This window comes from Electrona antarctica, assembly GCF_951216825.1.
Source record: "Electrona antarctica genome assembly, chromosome: 20".
In the NCBI taxonomy this organism is placed as follows: Eukaryota; Metazoa; Chordata; class Actinopteri; order Myctophiformes; family Myctophidae; genus Electrona; species Electrona antarctica.
Genome location: NC_136801.1, coordinates 37,521,108 through 37,541,286, shown reverse-complemented (window position 1 = coordinate 37,541,286; position 20,179 = coordinate 37,521,108). Strand labels below are relative to the sequence as shown.

The 20,179-nt window shown below is 45.0% G+C and overlaps 1 protein-coding gene across 3 annotated transcripts in view; it reads left to right on the top strand.

The window, feature by feature from the left end:
- The window catches only part of plppr5b (phospholipid phosphatase related 5b), a gene marked incomplete at its 5' end in the record, with an annotated part of 206,257 nt that overhangs the window by 25,648 nt on the left and 160,430 nt on the right, over window positions 1-20,179 (top strand). For all 3 annotated transcript variants that reach the window (XM_079490194.1, XM_079490196.1, XM_079490193.1), the window contains one exon: window positions 5,268-5,363. In XM_079490194.1, the coding sequence (XP_079346320.1) occupies window positions 5,301-5,363 (63 nt within the window). The remainder of the gene's footprint in view (window positions 1-5,267; window positions 5,364-20,179) is intronic.

The window sequence follows — 20,179 nt, the reverse complement described above, 5'->3', positions numbered from 1 at the left end:
CACTCACTCACTCACTCACTCACTCTCTCTCTCCCCCCTCCTCTCTCTCTCCCTCCTCTCTCTCACTCACTCACTCACTCACTCACTCACTCACTCACTCACTCTCTCTCTCCCCCTCCTCTCTCTCTCCCTCCTCTCTCTCTCTCTCTCTCTCTCTCACTCACTCACTCACTCACTCACTCTCTCTCTCCCCCTCCTCTCTCTCTCCCTCCTCTCTCTCACTCACTCACTCACTCACTCACTCACTCACTCACTCACTCTCTCTCTCCCCCCTCCTCTCTCTCTCCCTCCTCTCTGTCTCTCTCTCTCTCTCTCTCTCTCTCCCTCCCTCTCTCCCTCCCTCTCTCTCTGTGTGCAATTCATATTTGCTCAGCTCTCCCTCTCTCTCTCTCTCTCTCTCTCTCTCCCTCCCTCTCTCTCTGTGTGCAATTCATATTTGCTCAGCATGGAAGTAATGAACTTTAAAAGTCAAATGTTGTTTCACCAAGATAATTGGTCCTATTTGTAATCTCCCTCCCCCTCCTTTCCGCTGGTGGCAGAAGACACTTACTCACATTGTTGAGGGGCGCTAGACCGCTCCTATGCCCAGCTGTGTGTGTTTGTGTGTACATTGTTGAGGGGCGCTAGGCCGCTCCTATGCCCAGCTGTGTGTGTTTGTGTGTACATTGTTGAGGGGCGCTAGGCCGCTCCTATGCCCAGCGTTGTGTGTTTGTGTGTACATTGTTGAGGGGCGCTAGGCCGCTCCTATGCCCAGCTGTGTGTGTTTGTGTGTACATTGTTGAGGGGCGCTAGGCCGCTCCTATGCCCAGCTGTGTGTGTTTGTGTGTACATTGTTGAGGGGCGCTAGGCCGCTCCTATGCCCAGCTGTGTGTGTTTGTGTGTACATTGTTGAGGGGCGCTAGGCCGCTCCTATGCCCAGCTGTGTGTGTTTGTGTGTACATTGTTGAGGGGCGCTAGGCCGCTCCTATGCCCAGCGTTGTGTGTTTGTGTGTACATTGTTGAGGGGCGCTAGGCCGCTCCTATGCCCAGCGTTGTGTGTTTGTGTGTACATTGTTGAGGGGCGCTAGGCCGCTCCTATGCCCAGCTGTGTGTGTTTGTGTGTACATTGTTGAGGGGCGCTAGGCCGCTCCTATGCCCAACTTTGTGTGTTTGTGTGTACCACATTTGTCGTGATGATAAGAGCGCCCATCACTTCGCATGAGTGTGATTTTTACTTAAGCGAAAGTATCAATACTGCAATATAGAAATACTATATGTTAAAAGTCCAGAATTCAAAATGTACTTGAGTAAAAGTACAAAAGTATTGGCATCATAATATACTGAAAGTACCAAAAGTAAAAGTACTCCCTTCTGAAAATAGCAGATCTACAAGCTCACAGTCAGTCGCATCCCAACACATTGCATAGATCGGCTATTTTCAAATGCCCGAAACGAAGTGGTTAATGTATGTTTTATAATGATAATTAAAATCTACAAAGTAACTGGTAACTAAAGTTTTCAAATTAAATGTAGTGGAGTGGAAGTAAAAGTATTTGGAATTGGAAATACTCCAGTGAAGTAAAATACCTCAATGTTACTTAAGCACTTAAGATTAATGATTTTTAATGTTTTGTACTGCAATAGTACAACATAAACATTAAAGAGACTTTAGTTGTTACTGTACAATACTTTAAAACAGTTGGCATGTTGCACACATGCCTAAAATTGCTCTTATTTGCACCTCCCTCGTTGAAAACTCCAACTCCAGCTTGTCTCAGTTCAGGCTGCATGAACAGTGCTCGGAGCGCTCAGTGTCTGCCCCCTCTATATCCTAACTCTTCTATTAGATGGCTCTGACTTTTCCAAGGTGGTCAATCAGATCTGCTTATTGTGCAGTCTCTCAGCACCACCCAGTGGTGGCTAAAGGAGATTACAGTCCATTGTCAAGATGGATCGTTGGCCAGTTTGCAGCTACAGCCTTTCATTTGTTCATCTGTTGTACGACTGTATTAACCGACATTTGTCACTTTATTTTGTTGCAAAATGTGTGAATTGTTACTTTGTACTATGTACAACTGGCGTACCGGGGGCCACATGTGGCACCCACCTTCACTTAATGTGGCCCTCAGGTTAATATCAGAATACTGATATATTTCTTATTTGCAAACATGACCCGCTCTAAATTAGTAGCTTCATGAGTAGTATATTAAAATGTTATTGTCTTTTTTTTTATGTCCAATGTATTTGTATTTAGTTTATAAAGTTAACATAACTATAATTAAAGGCATTTGAAATTAAATAATGTTACAATTCAGGATTCCAATTAAAAATGGCAAAACATGATTAAGGATTTCAAATAGCAAAAATAGCTGATCTACAAGCTCAAAGCGTGTCACACTGCGACACGTTTTGAGCTTGTAGCAGTAATATGCAATGTGGCGCTCTGGAGTGAAGTGGAAATAGAGTGGCCCTCTCCATTGTCAAAGTTGCCCCTGACACTGGTTCAAGTGGGGTGGCCCTAGGGTTTGTTGAGGAGGGGATTCCAAAATGGACCCTTACACGTCTGACTCTGAGGCCCCTTTTCCACCACTGTGGAGCAACTGTGGCTCAGGAGGTAGAGCAGGTCGTCCAATGATCCATGGGTCGGCGGTTTGAATCCCGGCTCCTCCTGTCTACATGTCGAAGTGTCCTTGGGCAAGACACTGAACCCCAAATTGCTCCCGATGTGCTGGTTGGTACCTTGCATGGCTTCCGCCGCAATCAGTGTGTGAATGGGTGAATGTAATGCACTGTAAAGCGCCTTGGATAAAGGTGCTATATAAATGCACCATTTATTTATTTACCACCAAAATAACTTTGGCTGATTGGCTCTAGAAGAACTGGTTTGATTGATTGATTTATTGATTGATTGAATTTTGTATTCACAGTATGCTGAATTTGGGAACATTTCAAACGAAAGCACAAGTCATTACAAAAACTGTTACTGTGGACAACACCATGATTAAGCATTACACTTGTTTGCAACAGAAGGGGCACGGTGGCACAGTCGGTAGTGCTGTTGCCTCACAGCTAGAAGGTCCTAGGTTTGATTCCCGCTGGGGACACAGTGTCCCTTTCCAGAAAGGCCCTTTCGAGTTTGCATGTTCTCCCTATGTCCCCTAGGTTAGGTACCCTCACAAAAAAACATGCAGTAATCCTGGTCTCTAAACTGAGGTGAAAAGAAGCAGCTTGGACTCCTCATGCATAGAAGGAAGCATGAGGTCAGTCCGCTGCCCCCCCAGGTTGGCAGAGGAAGTGTAGCGCCCAGGATTACATTAGATAATTGACACTGGCAGTGATGTAAATAGGGTGCGTTTTGCGTCCCAAAACGCACTTTATAGTTATGGGACGCAATAAACCATCAGCCTCTGCATCCTGTGGACGCAACTTTATCCTGGCTGCACTGAAGACTATGGCACTCTCTCGGTCACACACTGTTCTACGTGGAAGTCTAGCACTCTTTCGGTCACACACAGGCTGCAACATCGGGTCTCATCACAACCCAATGCGCGACCCGTGAAGTCGGGGGGGAAAAATAATAAAAGAGAGAAAAGAAAAAGACTGAGTGACAAATCGTTCGCAACAAGCTATGCTAACAGACTGGTGGTGGTGGTGTTGGCTATTAGCTTGTTGCTGCTGCTGATTCAACGCACTGATTGAACTTCACTTCATGTCCGCCTGTAACGTGAACGAATCCTGACACCAGCGCTGCAAAAACAGACTGATCTACAAGCTCTCAACGCGCTGCAGAGATGGGCGCATCTGCAGGTTCTCAACGCGTTTGTTTTTACAGCACTGGTGTCAGGGTTCGTTCACGTTGATCTACAAGCTCTCAACACGTTGTAAACGGCGCTGCAGAGACAGGCGCATCTGCAGGTTCTCAACGCGTCGCGTCAGCGGCGCGTTGAGAGCTTGTGAATCTGTCTTTTTTGCAGCTGCTGCCATTTTTCCCTGTAGACAGGGACTCAAGTGACTTCTAAGTTCCACTTTTCCAAATAAATTATTTTACATCCACAAAAAGTACAATAATTGCAACTGCAACTTTTGGTTGGTATATTAAGCTATGTTAAATCCACTGTTGCCCACTATTAGTATTTCTTACTGAGTTGTGCTTGCTAATACTACTAGCCTACATAAAAATATATACTGTATATGCCTATTTGATATTTTTTTATATATATTTTTTTATAAAAAATGTTGTATTATTATTTTTGAGTGGTGCAACCACTCCCTTACGGAGCTATGTGTGTGTCTGGGTATGAGCACAAAAATAGCATGGTTGTTTTTCACCATCTGTGCGCACACACAAACACACACGCACGTATTAACTGTATATATGATGCTTTCGGGGGGTGCCAATACATTACAGTGACAGTACAGTAGAGGGTACAGTAGAGGGACCGCCACACGGTAACTGTCATTTCTCAACCGTTTCGGGCCCGGCCCCCTGGGCGCATTCCTGGGGGTCTGGAACTCCCCCCCCCGTGAACCCCCTCACGGAGTTGCACCACTCACTTCACACAGGTGTGATTTTTTTTGGGACTCATAAGAATTTTTTGGGACTCATTCGAATGACCACCTGTGCATCCCGGGACCCATTACATTGAAAACCTATTTACATCACTGCACTGGGTGAAAAAATGGTTGCAAAATTATTTAAAAAGCCCCCCACTTGTTTGCAACAGGCTCATTACATTGAAAACCTATTTACATCACTACACACACACACACACACACACACACAATCTGCACAAAAGGATAAGCCGGAATGAAGCTCAATAACTTATTTACATGAATTTTACACTACAATACATTTGTTGTGGACTATGCTGTGAGCAAAAGTAATCCACCCTTTTCACATTAATTTGGCAGGTAGCTAGGTGCCTTCAGAAGATGTATAAGGGTCCTTTCTGTGTGGAGTTTGCATGTTCTCCCTAGGTACCCTCACAAAAAACATGCAGTAATTCTGGCCTCTAAACTGCCTCCCCCTGGCCAGCCGGGGCGCCTGATGGAGGGGAAAGGAACTGGTTGGAATAACGTGTTCCTTCCACACGCTACGTCCAACCAGGGAAACTCCCCCCTGTCAGAGCGATTTGGACACTCATGCATGAAGGAAGCATGAGTTCAAGTCCGATTTTGTAACCCATTTGACACAGGGGTGACAAATAGGTTACAAAATCGTGGGATAAAAATGTTGAAGAAAAATATGTACAAGGCTTTACTAGTATTGTGCTCCCTTGTTTTTACAGTGACTCTCTGATACTAGTTGGAGCAACGCAACCATGCCGCAGAAACGACTCACGCGCAAAGGGAGGCGGGACTGGTACATGGCACTGGTGTGGGAGGTAAGCTGTCCTTTACCGCAGGGGTTCTCAACCCGTGGGTCGCGACCCCTCGGGGGGTCGCCAAATTATTTTGGGGGGTCCCCAAAATATTTAAAAAAATATATATATTTTCACGATTTTTCAAAAATAGCAGACCTACAAGTTCATAGCGCGCCACTCGGTGGCGCGCTATGAGCTTGTAGATCTGCTATTTTTCAATAGCTAAATTATAACGATGCTTAAAACATCAAAAAGGGGTTCCCGCCCAAAATGGTTTAAGCTTATTGTAACAGTCAATTTATATTGGGGGTCGGGAGGGGGCGGGGGCGGGGGTCCCGAGACATTGCCAAAGCATTTCCGGGGGTCCCCGGCCAAAAACGTTGAGAACCCCTGCTTCACCGAGTGCTGAGCTTGTGGGGTTGCATGGTTCCCATTGCACAATGCATCACAGACACACAACAAGTTATTAGTATGTTAGTATCGGTATCGGCCCTTATTTGTCATATCGGGTCATATCGGTATCTGCAAATATGCCAGTCTATCCACCGATCCGACACAGGGGTAAGAGGGTTGACACTATGGCAGTCTATCCACCGATCCGACACAGGGGTAAGAGGGTTGACACTATGGCAGTCTATCCACCGATCCGACACAGGGGTAAGAGGGTTGACACTATGGCAGTCTATCCACCGATCCGACACAGGGGTAAGAGGGTTGACACTATGGCAGTCTATCCACCGATCCGACACAGGGGTAAGAGGGTTGACACTATGGCAGTCTATCCACCGATCCGACACAGGGGTAAGAGGGTTGACACTATGGCAGGTAAATACAATGTTGGGGCATGTGGAGTTTGCTTTGGAGTTGCCCAAACTGCAAGTGCACATTTTAGTGAGGAGTCTAGCTATATATCTATAAACACAACACGAGATATATAGCTATTAACACAACACGAGATATATAGCTATTAACACAACACGAGATATATAGCTAGATAGCTATAAACACAACACGAGATATATATATAGCCAGATCGCCTAGCTATAAACACAACACGAGATATATAGCTAGATAGCTTTAGACACAACATGAGATATATAGCTAGATAGCTTTAGACACAACACAAGATATATAGCTAGATAGCTTTAGACACAACACAAGATATATAGCTAGATAGCTTTAGACACAACATGAGATATATAGCTAGATAGCTTTAGACACAACACAAGATATATAGCCAGATAGCTTTAGACACAACACAAGATATATAGCCAGATAGCTTTAGACACAACACAAGATATATAGCCAGATAGCTTTAGACACAACACAAGATATATAGCCAGATAGCTTTAGACACAACACAAGATATATAGCCAGATAGCTTTAGACACAACACGAGATATATAGCTAGATAGCTTTAGACGCAACACAAGATATATAGCCAGATAGCTTTAGACACAACACGAGATATATAGCTAGATAGCTTTAGACACAACACGAGATATATAGCTAGATAGCTTTAGACACAACACAAGATATATAGCTAGATAGCTTTAAACAACACAAGATATATAGCTAGATAGATTTAAACACAACACGAGATCACAACACTGGTATCGGGATCGGATCAGAAACGAACAAAGTGTTTCGGGACATCCCTAGTTATTACATGACATTAATGGCTTGATGTTGGCAGTGGGGTCAGAGATGGGGCTGTCACGATTACAAAATGTATGTTGACGTGACGATTAATTGTCATATAAATAATTGCAATGAACAATTTAATGTTTTCTTGACATTGCCATTGAACATTGGAGTGTGTGCTGACATTTATTTATTATTTCCGTTACCTTTTAGGCTTCGTAATCAAAAATTGCACGGGCAGAGATTATGCCAAATAACTTAAATATAGGCTACGAAGAAATGAATGACATTTTTAATCATTGTATATTCAAATGTTTTTGTTTTTATACAATATGGGAAATAGCAGATCTACAACCTATCAGCTATTTCCGATTTTTAAATTTTTTTTCCAACGTGGATCAAAAAAAAGGCGTTGTTTTATTTTTAGGGAATGGGTTAGTTGGGGGTTAGGCCCCTAGGGCATTCCACGCTTGGGTGGCAGTGCTGTAGAAGGAGAATTTACCTGTTTACTCAAAACATCTGCGATTAGACCTCGGCCTATATTCAGAGGGAGCAGCAGTGGGAGACTGAATGCATTTTCTTTCATTATCTCTCACCGGGTTGAACCTGCTCGGAGTCCAGCATCACATCTATACTGCTTATGTAACACTGTAATGTTTCACAGTGACCGAGTGACTCACCTTGTTTAGACATAAATAAAATAATAAATATAAACCCCCCCCAGAAAGAGAAACATTACTAATGAAGTTGAGTCACCAATGCGGCTACACCCGGATGCAGGTTGGCTGACTGGCTCTGTTAGTGCTACCGTGTGTGTGTGTGTGTGTGTATGTGCACGTGTGGAAATACATTTACTCAAGTACTGCACCCAAGTACAACTTTGAGGTACTTTTACTTGACTATTATTTTATATTTTACTACTTTGTACTTCTACTCCACACTACATCTCAGAGGCAAATATTGTACTTTTTAGATTTTGTAGATTTAGATTATTATTAGGCCTACATTAACCAATTAGCCAATCTACAAGTTCACAGCGTGATTGAGGTGATACGTTCTGAGCTTATAGATCAGCTATCTTTGTACTGCTTTGGTGCTAATAACATTTTGATGTTATTTTGAATGCTTTTGTACTTTTACCCAAGTCAAACTTTGAACACACTTTTAAGCAATAAACCCGGGATTTCGCGGGTGTGCCATACCTTGTTGTTAAACAACATTAATTCAACATCCCGGTTAGCAAATTAATGTAACATATGACGGATTACAGCCGCGTCCTTTAGTAGAACATGGCCGATTAACACTTTCGGTTCAAACTACCATAACACGGCTCTTCTTCTCTGCTTATTTCGTGCATTCAACTGGCAATGGCCACTGATTGCCGCCTACGGGAGGGAATGCCAATGTGTTAATGAGGTTTTTATTACACAGCTTAGTTGAATTCTCAATCTTGGGTCAGGATCCCAAGCCGCCAGTCCATTCCTTGATGCCGAGTGTAACAAGCAGAGAGGCATTTGGATTGGATGCCATTTTTATAGTCCGTCATACTGTACGAGGCTGAGCCGAGGACTGAAACCCCAACCTTCACGTCTCGGGGCAGACACTGAGCTGGAAGGTCCTCAGGGGCCCATACCAAACGTCTTCTTCAGTCACCTGAGATAATGGAGTCGTGTATAGTCGGGTCGCTGTGACAGATTGGTACAGTCATAACGTGGTAGTGACTGGTCCCTGCCTCCAAGCCGGTTTGCACCATCTCTCTGCACACACGCAGCAGAGTCAGACACACGGGCTCAGAGCAGAGACAATTTTAACGTTCCATCTAACGAGAGGAGGGGGAGAAAGAATAAAAGAAGGCTCTAAAGTTTACGTGACAACGTATTCTCTAAAGTTTACTTGACAACTTATTTGAACAGTACAAGTGCTTTACACAGCAATCCGTCATTTGTAGACCAGTGGTTCCCAAAGTGGGATCCGGGGATCCCCTAGGGGCCCTTGAGGGAGTTCCAGGGGGTCCCCAGCTAAATGGACCCTTATGGGTCTGTAACTCATGTACACACTTGTACATTTCTACACTCTCAGAGTTAAATTAACATTGATTTGTATACAATATAAATTGGGGGTCCCAGAGATATAAATGCCATTAAATGGGGGTCCGTAGACTAATGCATGTCAAACTGAGGGGTCCTTGAAATTAAACGGGTTGAGAATCACTGCTAGAGCTGTAAAAATCTTCTCTTATGGGGGTTCCTGGCATATCTTTTCAAATGGGGGTCAGCTGGCGATTTGGGGGTCCTTGACATGAAAAAGTTTGGGAACCACCACTACACAGGACTCTCCCCCTCTCTCTCTCTCTCTCTCTCTCTCTCTCTCCCCCTCTCTCTCTCTCTCTCTCTCTCTCTCTCTCTCTCGCTCTCTCTCTCTCTCCCTCTCTCTCTCTCGCTCTCTCTCTCTCTCCCTCTCTCTCTCTCTCCCTCTCTCTCTCTCCCCCTCTCTCTCTCTCTCTCTCTCTCTCTCTGTCATTGCCTTCATCTCTCTGCCTGACTGCTTTTATTGGCAGTTCAGGTCAATGCAACTCAAGTCGATGCTTCATTTCAGGCACCACGTCTGACGTGTTTTATGACAATGACTGGGCGTGTACAGTATTTACGAGGCAATTTTCAGTACATGGTGTAAAGAAACTCCAAGGCTTTGACCTGCATGCACACACTACTATACCAACAACATTTTAGGATGTCAATTTTAAGGAATGGGCCGGTGAAGCGACAATTCTCCGTCACTCACACACATTTGAAATGTTTATTTATGTCCACATAATGAGAAGTACAGGAATACCTTGTACAAAGGATACTGCCAGTGCAGTTTGACAGTGGGAGAGCAGCCAGTTACAACGTGCATGGACGGCAAAGCATCGTTGTCGACATGTCGGACACAGGGCAGCAGACATAAATCATGGATAAAAGGAAACAACGCCTCTTCCAAATTGAGCGGCTTCCTATAATGGCTGAAACTGAGCAGTACCTCGCTAACTGCTTGGCTCTCCTTTTGGAAAAGGCCGGCCATTTGTAAGCCCCTCACAACCAACTTACATGCACATGCCCTAGGCTGCCAAAGATAAAAACTAAAAGTTTACATCTGTAGCCTAGCTGTGAGATGGTCTGCACTAGCTGCACGCACACACACACGCACGCACGCACGCGCGCTTCAGATGGCCTATATTTCTACACACGGGCATTGATGCAGTTTGTTTACACTGACTCTGACAGTATTCACCTGCTGATGAATAAACATGAGGCGTGTCCTGTCAGAGCGTGTATGATCAGAGGGAAGGCGCCGCTGTGTGCAGTCAGTGGTGGAAAAGGCACTCGAGTGTTGTTTTACTGAAGTTAAAAGTATCAACACTGCATTGTAGGTAGCATTAGGAGCGCTTGAGTCAGCACAAACTAGTGGAGTAAAAAAAACGAATCGATTCGGAAATGCATGGCGATTCGGGCCGTGCACTTTTCTGCATGGATGCAGCAACGTGACGCGGTCTTTAGTGGTTTTGTTGGGGCTCGGAATATAGCACCCCGAAGTCCTGACGTCACTCACTCGCACATCCCAGCTGGATCACGGAAGTACTTTCTCTATTATTTCTTAAGAGCGCAACGTTTCGGTCTTGCGACCTTCCCGACCGAAACAATGCTCTCTTAAGAAATAAATGCTCTTGAATCTAGCAAGTGGCGGTGTGCGGCTGTCCCTTCTTTCTCCTACGTTGTATGCCTCGTCACCATCGCACCTGCTCCAAATTGCCTACCGGGTGTGCGTAAGTCATCACTCTATAATAAATAATATTTATTAAAAACAAAATGCAGGAATCGGAAAAACAAAGGGACCCATCATACTGTGTCCGCGACCCACAAATCGGTCCCGACCCAACTTGGGAACCCGTGAGCTAGGCTAGAGCATGGCGTCTTGGAATCCGAAGGTTCCAGGTTCGATCCCCATGGCTCCTCCTGGCTATGTGTCGGAAGTGTCCTTGAGCAAGACACTGAACCCCTAAGTCAGGGGTGTCAAACTCATTTTGGGGCGAGGGCCACATTGCGCGCAAGGTGACTTGATGAGGGCCGCGACCAGTTGCAGCTCACGTGCGTTGACTTACACAGTTGTCACTCGGCTTTGTTTTCTAGACTGTTTATTGACATGAATTGACTTTATTTGTATTACAGTTGTAGGCTACAAGACATTTGGTATGAGAGTTGGAAAAAATACCCAATAAACCATTCGATAATAGACTAGTTCAAAAATGCAATTATTATTTTATCATCGTGTGTAAGTAGACTATATTCCTCACTACACTTGGTAACTGAAATGAAACTCTACTGAGCTGTAACAACTATGGTTAGCCTCTCCATGTCCTGCTGCATCAGAGTGTGAGGAGAGTATCCACCACAACTCAACTAGTAGTTGAATAGACTGTTAACGAGCCCATCAGTGCACATTCCACACCTGGGCAGAGACAAAGCCGTCTACAGCAGGGCCATTGTGGGGCAGGTGGGGGAGGGGGAGTAGCAGCGTCGTTTCCTTTTTGAAAATCAGCTCGAGGGCCGCATTGGACCTCTACCTGGGCCGCATGCGGCCCACGGATCACCAGTTTGACACCCCTGCCCTAAGTGGTCCCGATGAGCAGGTTGGTGCCTTGTATGGTTTTCCTCTGCCGTAGTAGGTGTGGGAATGGGGTGAATGTGAGACTTTGTAAATCACTTCGGAGTAAAGCGCTATATAACTGCGGCCCATTTAACAGTTATGAATGTCTGTCTGTGTGTGAACTATTATGCATACCAAGCGGCTACGGTCCTACAAATGACAACGTTTTAGAATCACTATACGTTTGTTTATAATTGTCGAGGTCGTGTTCACGGTTGTGCTGGTGCAACACGATCACACAAAGTAAGATTAAAATGGTCGCCAAGGACTTATTTAACTTCTTTTTCATGATGTCCTGGAGCGCCAAGGACGTGTTCTTCGTGTTTTATAACATGGTAAAAAAAAAAAAACAGCCCTTTTACTGTGTTGTGTTTTGTTCTTCAAGGTTTTTGTCTTCGTAATAATCTAGATGCAAATCCTGCAGTTTTGTGCTAAAACGTGCTACGGAGCCCAATGTATTTATGCTGTGTGATCCAAGCTGTGGCTCATATCTCTGCACACCAGAAGTTGACGATTAATTGTGTAGCCCAGTGGTTATTTCATGCCCTTAGCCTTATTCTTATATTTTAATACATAGTACAAGTCATTCTAAAACAGTTGACTAAGTTAAAAATGTATGCCTTTAATAAAAAGTTGTCTGTTATAAATAGATCTCTAAATAAATAGGTTTTAGTACAAGACTTATGTGTAAAACGATGCATGCCGTTCATAGCAGTTAAAGGGTAAAATGCACAGGAGAGACTGTGGAAAAAACCCAATAACGAGGTGCAATGTTAAACAGGTGTGTTCCAGGGTTAATGAGTTTACTGAGCCAAGAGTAAATGAGACAGTTAACCAGGTACTGGAGTTCTTCATTCTGATTGGTGTATGATCATGTGATGTGTTCTGATTGGGGGTTTCTCAATTGGGTGAAGTGGGGAGGAGAGAGAATATTGAGTGAGTGGAACTTTACTGGACAGTTTTCACCAGAGTGTGTATGACCTGACACAGGTTGACATGAGACAGAAGTGAAGTGGAAGTTTTCTGATAGTTTGATGCACAGGGCATGATTCTTGTGTCTGTTTTGTTTGAGTGAGTTATAAGAAGTCTTAAGTGAGTGGTAAAGTAACATGTGCATGGACTGAGTGAAGAAAGCAAGTTAGTTCTCAACAAGAGGAGACTTTGGCTCATTCTAAGAGACTGTGTTTTGGAGTGTGTTCCTGACGAGGATTCGACGTTCCTGCAGTCTGCTCGGCTTCATCACATCTCACCACCTCACGAACTGTTCTACAGATCTGACAAAGAACTGTGAGTAGGACTTTTGCTCAACATCAACAAGGACTGAGGAGGATTAAATCATCAGCACCCCACCATCACCACGATCAGGCCTGCAACTTTTGGTTTGTGTGTGCGCGCGTGTGTATGAGTGTGGGCCCACTGTGTGTTTAATGTATTAGGGTTTTGATATTTTATTTTAAGCCAAGTCAAGAGTGTTTGGTTTTATTGAAGCTAATTAAGGGACTCTACATTAGGTAGAGTTTATTTGGTTTCACTGGTTTAAAGGCCAGAGCCTATTTGGTTATATTACAAGGCCTACAAGGCCTAGTGTTGGTTCATTCTAAAAAAGGGTTTTACATTGTATTGTCTACTGTATTGTATATTTCATGTTTTTATTATTTTCTTTACCACTTTAAAAAGGGTTAAACACATTTGTAAAAACAAATAACTTAACCCTATCAGTAAATCTGATTTACATTTAAAGTGTGGTCTGGTATATTTCTTCGAAATGGGTATACTGAGCTTGTAGATCTGCTAGTTTGCAGTTAAAGTCAAGTTATTCAGCCTTGTGGTTTATTCTATAAATACAGGGTTATACAGAGGTTAAGTTAACGAACTCAAACACCCCGTTATTCCCTTTAAGACGGTACCGGGGTGCTACATAAAATGGAGGCACTGCTGAGATGAAAACAACAACAACAACAACTAGTAAACAGTTTAACTAGGCATAAATTAGACTACAAGCTCATATAAAAATAAAAATAAATAAAACCCTTAGCTTATTTTAGTTCTAAAAGTAGCAGTTGTCAAAACCCCAACAACATGGCTACCTTCCTAAACTGGTGCAAGGGAGAAATTATAGACCCTGAACATGCTCTGTTAGTGCATGATGTACCAGAAGACACTGAAGTGGACTTCATCATACAAACACTGGAAACTGTCAAAGCACTGGGTCGGGTGAAAGTAAGGGGACGCACTTACAATCCTGAAACGCAATGTCTGACAGTCTTATGCGAATGCCGTGAAAAGGTGGATCCTAAAGTCTTACCCCCGAATGTGCAGCCTGAGGGCAGAACGATGCCTTGGAGACTTTCAACTGGAGATGAAGAAGGGGCAAAAGTTGACCCCACATTCCACGCCAGTTCCCCAGAGGCCATAATCAGAGCCGTCGGAGACTTGATGGCAAAAACCGCTAAACCTTCCGGTGAAAATGTGTTCAGGCGACTGAGAACTTTCTCTGGAATCGTTCCAACCCCGGTCGGAGAGGAACACTTGGATAACTGGATAGAGCAAGCACGTCTCATGGTGGAGGAAAGCGATCGCCCTGACAGAGAAAAGAAAATGAGAATTGCAGAAAGTTTGAAAGGACCTGCTTTGGAGATCATCAATGCAGTGAGATCTACAAACCCTTATGCCTCTTCCCAAGAATACCTCGAAGCCATAGAAAACACATTCGGGACATCGGAGTCCGGAGAGGAGTTGTATTTCACTTTCAGGATGCTAAGCCAGCACCCTGGAGAAAAGATGTCAGATTTCCTCAGAAGAATGGAAAGAGCCCTGAATAAAGTTGTGCAGAAAGGAGGCATGCCACTTGTCTCAGTGGGCAAAGCTCGCCTGGAACAGCTCATTAAAGGTGCTACAGAGTCTGACATAATGATGCTTAATCTCCGACTAAGAGAACGGAAAGATACTCCACCTACTTTTCTAGAGCTGCTGAGTGAAATTCGAGCGGAAGAAGACTATGAGTCTGCAAGGCGCAAGTTGAACGCCACAGTGAAGAATGTTGGCATCAAAAGTGACAAGCCGTCACCAGCATCACCGCTGCAAGACCTGAGAGCTGAAATACGAGAATTGAAGTCACAGGTTGCCCAGCTGACAGGTACACAGCCAGTCCAAGCCACAGTTCAAGCTACAAGTGTTTCAGAATCAGCGTCTGTGACTGATGACGTTGAGGACACCGACAGCAAGGATGTGAAAGCACTGAAAAAGGAAATGAGGAAGTTGCAGAAACAGATGAAAGTAATGTCTGTGAGACCCACTCCAGCTTTCAAAGGACAAACACCTAACAAAGAGCCTCATTCTCACTCTACTAAGGGAGTGCGTTCCTCCACATCTACATCATCAGATGGTTATTTCTGCTACAGATGTGGAGAAGATGGGCACATTGCTACCCGATGCACCGCTCCTGAGAACCCTCAGAAGGTGATACAAAAACTGATTCGTGCTCAGCGTGGCGCAAAACGTCAACCGAGAGAACCAGACACCAGTTCTGAGGAGACTGAGCACAATGCTTTTGCGCATAAAAGTGCTGTGAAGATCATGCAAGCCCATTGCATTCCGGAGGGACTGATAGGACCACCCTCCACTACCTCAGTCAAGGTTAATGGAACCGATTGTGATGCCCTTTTGGATAGCGGGTCACAAGTAACTATCATCTTTGACAGCTGGTATTCCGAACACCTGAAGCATGTGCCTCTTCATCCTGTTGGTGGGTTGGCCATTTGGGGTCTCAGCGATTCTGCAGAAAGCTACCCATACAAAGGCTACATAGAAGTTGAGGTGGAGTTCCCTGGAGACCACCAGGTCATAAACCTCCTTGCGCTTGTGTGCCCGGATCCTCGCTGCTCTGACAGAATTCCCATCCTTGTCGGCACTAATGCCAGAAAGGTCAGACAATTGGCTGGAAAAACACCAGTCATACAGGTGTGCACTGTTGAACCAAGAGTGAAGCCGCAATTGAGGCCCACAGCAGAGCAGCAGCCCTTGGATGGTGTCGTGGCGGAAGTCAAGTGGATGGGTCCTGGAGACTTCATTATTCCTCCCAACAGTAAGCAAATTGCCAGCTGCAAAGTGGAAGAGAAACAGCCACTAGGAAATAATATCCTTCTGACAGAAGAACCTGCTGACCTAGAGCTCCCCGCAGGCGTATTCATACAGCCTACAGTATTGTTCTCCTCCGCCCTAAACAAGAATAACTTTTCAGTGCTGCTAAGCAATGAGTCATTGAAAGAGATCACTATTACCCCTGGCACTGTGATAGCTAATCTGTATGTCACTGATACTGTTACGGTGACTCAGAAAAATGGTTTGGAATCAACACCAACCATTGACCCACAGTTGTTTGATTTTGGGGACTCCCCAATTCCTAATGGGTGGAGGGACAGACTCTCCAAGAAATTGTCGGAACGAGCCAATGTCTTCTCACTTGAGGAATGGGATGTGGGCCTCGCTAAGGGAGTAGAACACCATATTCGACTCACTAATACAAAGCCTTTCCGTGAGAGATCTCGTCGCATCGCACCCGCAGATGTGGACGACCTTCGGCGCCATATCCAGGGATTGTTGGCTGCCGGGATCATAAAAGAGTCTCGTAGTCCATATGCCTCACCCATAGTTATAGCCAGGAAGAAGAATGGGAGTGTGCGCATGTGCATTGATTACCGGACACTGAACACCAGAACCATACCAGATCAGTATGCTGTACCACGCATAGATGACGCCTTGGATTGCCTGACTGGCAGCCGATGGTTCTCTGTCCTCGATTTACGCAGTGGATACTATCAGATCCCCATGGCCGAAGAGGATAAAGAAAAAACAGCCTTTATCTGTCCTCTAGGATTTTTTCAATTCGAACGAATGCCACAAGGAATCACAGGAGCCCCTGCGACATTCCAGCGGCTTATGGAAAAGGCTGTTGGAGACATGCACCTCCTAGAGGTCATAGTGTACCTTGACGATTTAATTGTGTTCGGGAAGACCTTAGAGGAACACGAGGATCGTCTTCTTAAGGTCCTCGACCGACTTGAAGAATGTGGTCTGAAGCTGTCGATCGACAAGTGCCAGTTCTGCAGGCCACAAGTGAAGTATGTGGGACACATCGTCTCAGAACATGGCATTGCCACAGATCCAGCCAAGGTGGAAGCGGTAGCTAACTGGAAGCAACCCACAGATCTCAAGTCCCTGCGTTCCTTCCTAGGATTCTGTGGGTACTACCGGCGTTTCATCGCAGGTTACTCTTCTGTCGTGAGACCTCTGACAGAGCTCACCAAGGGGTATCCCCCAGCTCAGAGAAGTAACAAGACTAAAAGATCCAAAGAGAAGTCATACTACAAGGAATCAGAGCCCTTCGGAGTACGGTGGGATCAGTCATGCACTGATGCCTTCCAGAAGATTATATACTGTCTCACGAATGCACCAGTGTTGGCCTTCGCAGACCCCACCAAACCGTACATTCTCCATGTTGATGCGAGCCTCAACGGGCTAGGCGCAGTCCTCAACCAGGAGTACCCTGAGGGTCTGAGACCCGTTGCCTTTGCCAGCCGGAAGCTCAGCACTTCAGAACAGCACTACCCAGTTCATCAGTTAGAATTTCTAGCAATGAAATGGGCAGTTGTTGATAAGTTCCACGACTACCTCTACGGAGCTCGGTTTACCGTGAGAACTGACAACAACCCTCTTACATATGTATTGACAACAGCCAAGTTAAACGCGACTGGTCATCGATGGTTAGCAGCCCTTGCTACCTACAACTTTCACATCCAGTATCGGCCGGGTCGGAATAACATCGATGCTGACTTGTTGTCAAGGAAAGATGAAAGAGCAGAGTGGATTGAGATTCCCCCAGATGGCATACATGCACTATGCAAACCCATTCATTGTCAAGAGTTGTCTGATGTTTTCCCCTACTGTGCAGAACAGCTAGGTGTTGATCCAGATGCCATCCCTGAATGCTACGCTTGCCCAACACTCCTGCAGATTGGTTGTCTCGAACAACTTAGTAAGCGAGATTTAATCAAAGCCCAAGATCGAGACTCGCTCATCTCACCTGTAAAACAAGCTGTCAGAGATGGACAGATGTTGAGTTCCGTCAAGGGTGGTGGCCCAGACGTAACATTGTTAAGGAGAGAAGGCCCAAAGCTGCGGATCAGGGGAGACCTACTCCACAGAGTGATAAAGAATCAATCTGGACAAGAACTGCAACAGCTTGTACTACCAAAGGAGTACATACCAGCAGTACTAGCATCCTTGCATGATGAGTCTGGACATCTAGGAGTAGAGAAAACCACAGAGTTGCTTAGACAAAGATTTTACTGGCCTAAGATGGCTAATGAGATTGATCAGTACATCAAGAATTGCGGCCGATGCATAGCACGCAAGACTGTTCCCCAGCGTGCTGCACCCTTGGAGCAAATCACCAGCAAAGGACCACTTGACCTGGTATGCATTGATTTTCTTTCACTTGAGCCAGATTCCCAGGGCATGTCAAGCATATTAGTAGTGACTGATCATTTCACGCGCTATGCGCAAGCATTTCCCTCGAAAGACCAGAAGGCCACAACGGTAGCCAAGATTCTCTGTGAGAAATACTTCATCCATTATGGTCTTCCCGCCAGGATACATTCTGACCAGGGCCGTGATTTTGAAAGCCAACTAATCCAAGAGCTACTGGGAATGTTGGGGATCAGGAAATCACGAACGACTCCTTACCACCCCCAGGGAGACCCTCAGCCAGAGAGGTTCAACCGTACCCTCCTCTCCATGCTGGGGACTATGGATCCCAAACGGAAACAGAAATGGAGTCAGCACATAAGCCAAATGGTGCATGCTTATAACAGCACCAGGAATGAAGCCACAGGATACTCGCCCTATGCTTTAATGTTTGGACGCGAAGCAAGGTTGCCTGTTGACCTCTGTTTTGGCGTTTCTCCTGATGGGGATGCAGAAGTTCAGTACCACCAGTATGTAGCTAAGTTGAGATCTGACCTACGCAACGCATACCAGTTGGCCTCAGAAGCTGCAGGCAGGAACCATCAGAAGAACAAAAGAGCACATGATAAAAGAGTACGAGATCAAGTGTTGGAAGAAGGAGATAGAGTTTTGCTCCGAAACTTTGGATTAACTGGCAAACAAGTTGCAGGATAAGTGGAGATCTGTGCCTTATGTAGTGGTCAGTAAGATGCCGAATCTACCAGTTTATACAATTAAGCCGGAAAGAGGAACTGGAAAGGTGAAAACGGTCCACCGGAATCACCTGCTGCCAATTGGATACTTGGTTCGACTACCAGTCGACACTGATGAACTGGAGCCTGCTCCAAAGGCTGTGACAAGGTCACAAGACAAACTGACAGTGACCCAGACAGCACAAAGTGATGAAAGATTACCAGATTTGACATCGTCAGACTCGGAGGATGAAGACATGGACATGTCTCAACCAAGAGTTATGGATGGAGACCATGAGACAGGGAATGAGTCTTTGACACTACCCGAACACCCTGTTCAGGAAGTACATCCCATAATTGATGAGTCTCAAGTTTCACTTCCTCTTGATGAGGATATGGAAGATGCGAGGGCTATGGAACCTGCCGTCGCTGAAGTGGAACCTGCAGATGATGCAGTCCCCTTAGACCCTGTGGAGGACAAAGGTCTAGAAAAGGGAGAAGGAATTGATAACCCTCAGTTAACTGTTGACACTGAAGAGTCCCCACAGAGACTCCCACAGAGGGAGCGGAGACCAGTTGATCGGTTCACTTATGATGAGTGGGGACAACCTTCCACTCAATCCTGGTCCATACTGAGTAAAGGAGCACTTGTACAGTGCAGTACCAACTTGGATCCAGACCGTTTATGTAACACTGTGTGGTGTCATCCCATGGCCAGATGTCCTGATTGTACTACAAGGAGGAAGAAGCTGCAAATGGTCTAATGCCATGTCATTTGATGAGGACATCAAAATCTAAGAAGGGGGAGGGTGTAGCCCAGTGGTTATTTCATGCCCTTAGCCTTATTCTTATATTTTAATACATAGTACAAGTCATTCTAAAACAGTTGACTAAGTTAAAAATGTATGCCTTTAATAAAAAGTTGTCTGTTATAAATAGATCTCTAAATAAATAGGTTTTAGTACAAGACTTATGTGTAAAACGATGCATGCCGTTCATAGCAGTTAAAGGGTAAAATGCACAGGAGAGACTGTGGAAAAAACCCAATAACGAGGTGCAATGTTAAACAGGTGTGTTCCAGGGTTAATGAGTTTACTGAGCCAAGAGTAAATGAGACAGTTAACCAGGTACTGGAGTTCTTCATTCTGATTGGTGTATGATCATGTGATGTGTTCTGATTGGGGGTTTCTCAATTGGGTGAAGTGGGGAGGAGAGAGAATATTGAGTGAGTGGAACTTTACTGGACAGTTTTCACCAGAGTGTGTATGACCTGACACAGGTTGACATGAGACAGAAGTGAAGTGGAAGTTTTCT